At 37.1% G+C, this 2,202-nt stretch overlaps 1 protein-coding gene across 1 annotated transcript; it reads left to right on the top strand.

The window, feature by feature from the left end:
• The first annotated feature begins 304 nt into the window (after positions 1-304).
• On the top strand, positions 305-1,345 carry LOC142295190 (trace amine-associated receptor 4-like). The gene has a single exon (XM_075338265.1). It carries the CDS (start codon positions 305-307, stop codon positions 1,343-1,345), a length of 1,041 nt encoding a protein of 346 aa, XP_075194380.1.
• The last annotated feature ends 857 nt before the right edge of the window (positions 1,346-2,202 follow it).

Here is a 2,202-nt window from a genome sequence, read left to right as displayed (position 1 = left end):
TTTTTTGATTGTCTCACCTTTCCATATACAGTATGTGATTCATTTATTTTTTAGTTTATTATTTAGTTTCTTTTTTGGGGTGGTTGAGGGGGCTGTTTCTCTTGACAGATTCACTTTAATCATAAAAATGGCATGACCCCATCTTTAAGCCATATATTCTGCAGTAATAATCAATGTAAAGTGCAGTAAATTCTTCATATATTGTAATATTACACAACTGCAATTACTAATGCTCAAACTTAATTGCTTACAATTTTCCACTTCTGTTACAGGGATATCGTTGAGTCAATAATAAAGTACCATCATGAGTAGACTGGATTTCCATAACTCACAAAATATTGAAGTGTGCTTCAGTGGTGTGAATACATCTTGCCCTAGAACCGTCAGACCTGTGCTTACCGATATCTCTTTGTATTCTGTTATATATGGAGCTATCATCCTTACAATTGTAGGAAACCTTATGGTAATCATTTCAGTTTCTCATTTCAGACAACTTCACACACCAACCAACTTTCTGATTTTGTCATTGGCCACTGTGGATTTCCTGCTTGGGCTCACGGTAATGCCGTACAGTATGGCGAGGACCATGACTGCATGCTGGTATTATGGTGACCTGTTTTGTAAAGTACACAGTTGCATTGATATGACATTGTGCACAACCTCCATATATCATCTATTCTTCATTGCTGTGGAACGTTTCTATGCAATATGTCATCCTCTTCATTACAGCAGGAAAATAACCAATTCTGTTATAGAGCTTTTTATATTTCTTATCTGGTCTGTCCCCTGTCTTTACTCATTTGGACTCGTTTTATCAAATGTAAACACTGAAGGTTTAGAGGGTCCAGAGAACATTGTACCTTGTATGGGGTCTTGTTCTCTTGTGTTTAACAGAATGTGGGCTATAATCACGTCATTGCTATGTTTCTTTATTCCAGGGACTCTCATGATTGGAATATACATGTATATTTTCTCAATTGCAAAGAAACAAGCCAAGTTGATTAATAATATTCCCAAATCTATAAATCAGAAGAAAAGCAGTAAAAAGAGCAGTCTTTTAAATGCTGAAAACAAAGCAGCCAGAACACTGAGTTTGGTGATGGGGGTTTTTATTTTTTGCTGGTTGCCCTTTTTTACACTTACCGTGGCTGATCCTTTTCTCAATTTTTCAATATCTGATGACATATACAATATTGTTCTATGGCTCGGCTATTTCAATTCTGCATTTAATCCTATTATCTATGGCTTATTTTATCCTTGGTTTAAAAAAGCTTTCCTTTTAATTCTTACTGGTAAAATATTACAACAAGGCTCTGCTTCTTTTAATATACTAAATAACATTTAATGATACTTAGTATATATGATAAAAATCAATCAAATTGATCAAAATGAAAAAAAAATATCTATTAAGAAAAATTGAATGACTAAAATACTCAAAGCGTAATGACCCTAGACCATTATATATATAAAGCTGAGTGTATGTGTATGTATGTATATGTGTGTGTATGTCCGCTAAAGGAATCCGCACTGTCACATTTACAATCACAAAATTTTGCACAGACACCATATTTGACTCAGGGAGCATCATAGACTATGTTTTGAGGAGAAAATTTAACCCAATGCTTTACAGTTATTCGCCAAAAAACCTGCTTACATTAAAGTCAATGGAGCTGGGAGCTACAGGTCATTAATAGGAGCGCTGATTAGTTGGTATATGCAACAAAGGACATTCTTAGTATAATATTCCATAAAAGGAGAAAGGAAAAAGCGGCACCACTCCTGCAGTCTAACTTCGGTTTATTGAAAGGTGCGGATAAAAATGCAGTAGCTAGGCCAGGTGCCGGCTTCCACAGGACTACAGCCATTTCGCATTGGCTTGCGCTTCCCGGTTCCTCCCTTGTCAGTACTTGGACTTCATGGCAGCTGACCTGAATCATCGTTATCAACTCTGGTCTTATCTTTCCCTTCGGCTGTATCTGTGACCTCTCGGCTTCTAAACCTCGGCAATCACCTGTCCACGATTTACATATCCCCGTAAACTGTCTTGACCTCCTGCTGCTGACTCATTGTGTGTTGACTACTTTGCTGCTCTCTGCTAGTTTGCCTGCTAACTGCACTCTGTAGTTATATTGCCGGTAACTTCGGTATCTTCCTAGTGCAGTGTGACATTTTGATTTTGAATGCAGACACAGTATCCCACCA

The sequence above is a fragment of the Anomaloglossus baeobatrachus genome, chromosome 3, assembly GCF_048569485.1.
Source record: "Anomaloglossus baeobatrachus isolate aAnoBae1 chromosome 3, aAnoBae1.hap1, whole genome shotgun sequence".
In the NCBI taxonomy this organism is placed as follows: Eukaryota; Metazoa; Chordata; class Amphibia; order Anura; family Aromobatidae; genus Anomaloglossus; species Anomaloglossus baeobatrachus.
This window is presented reverse-complemented; position numbering and strand designations above follow the sequence as displayed.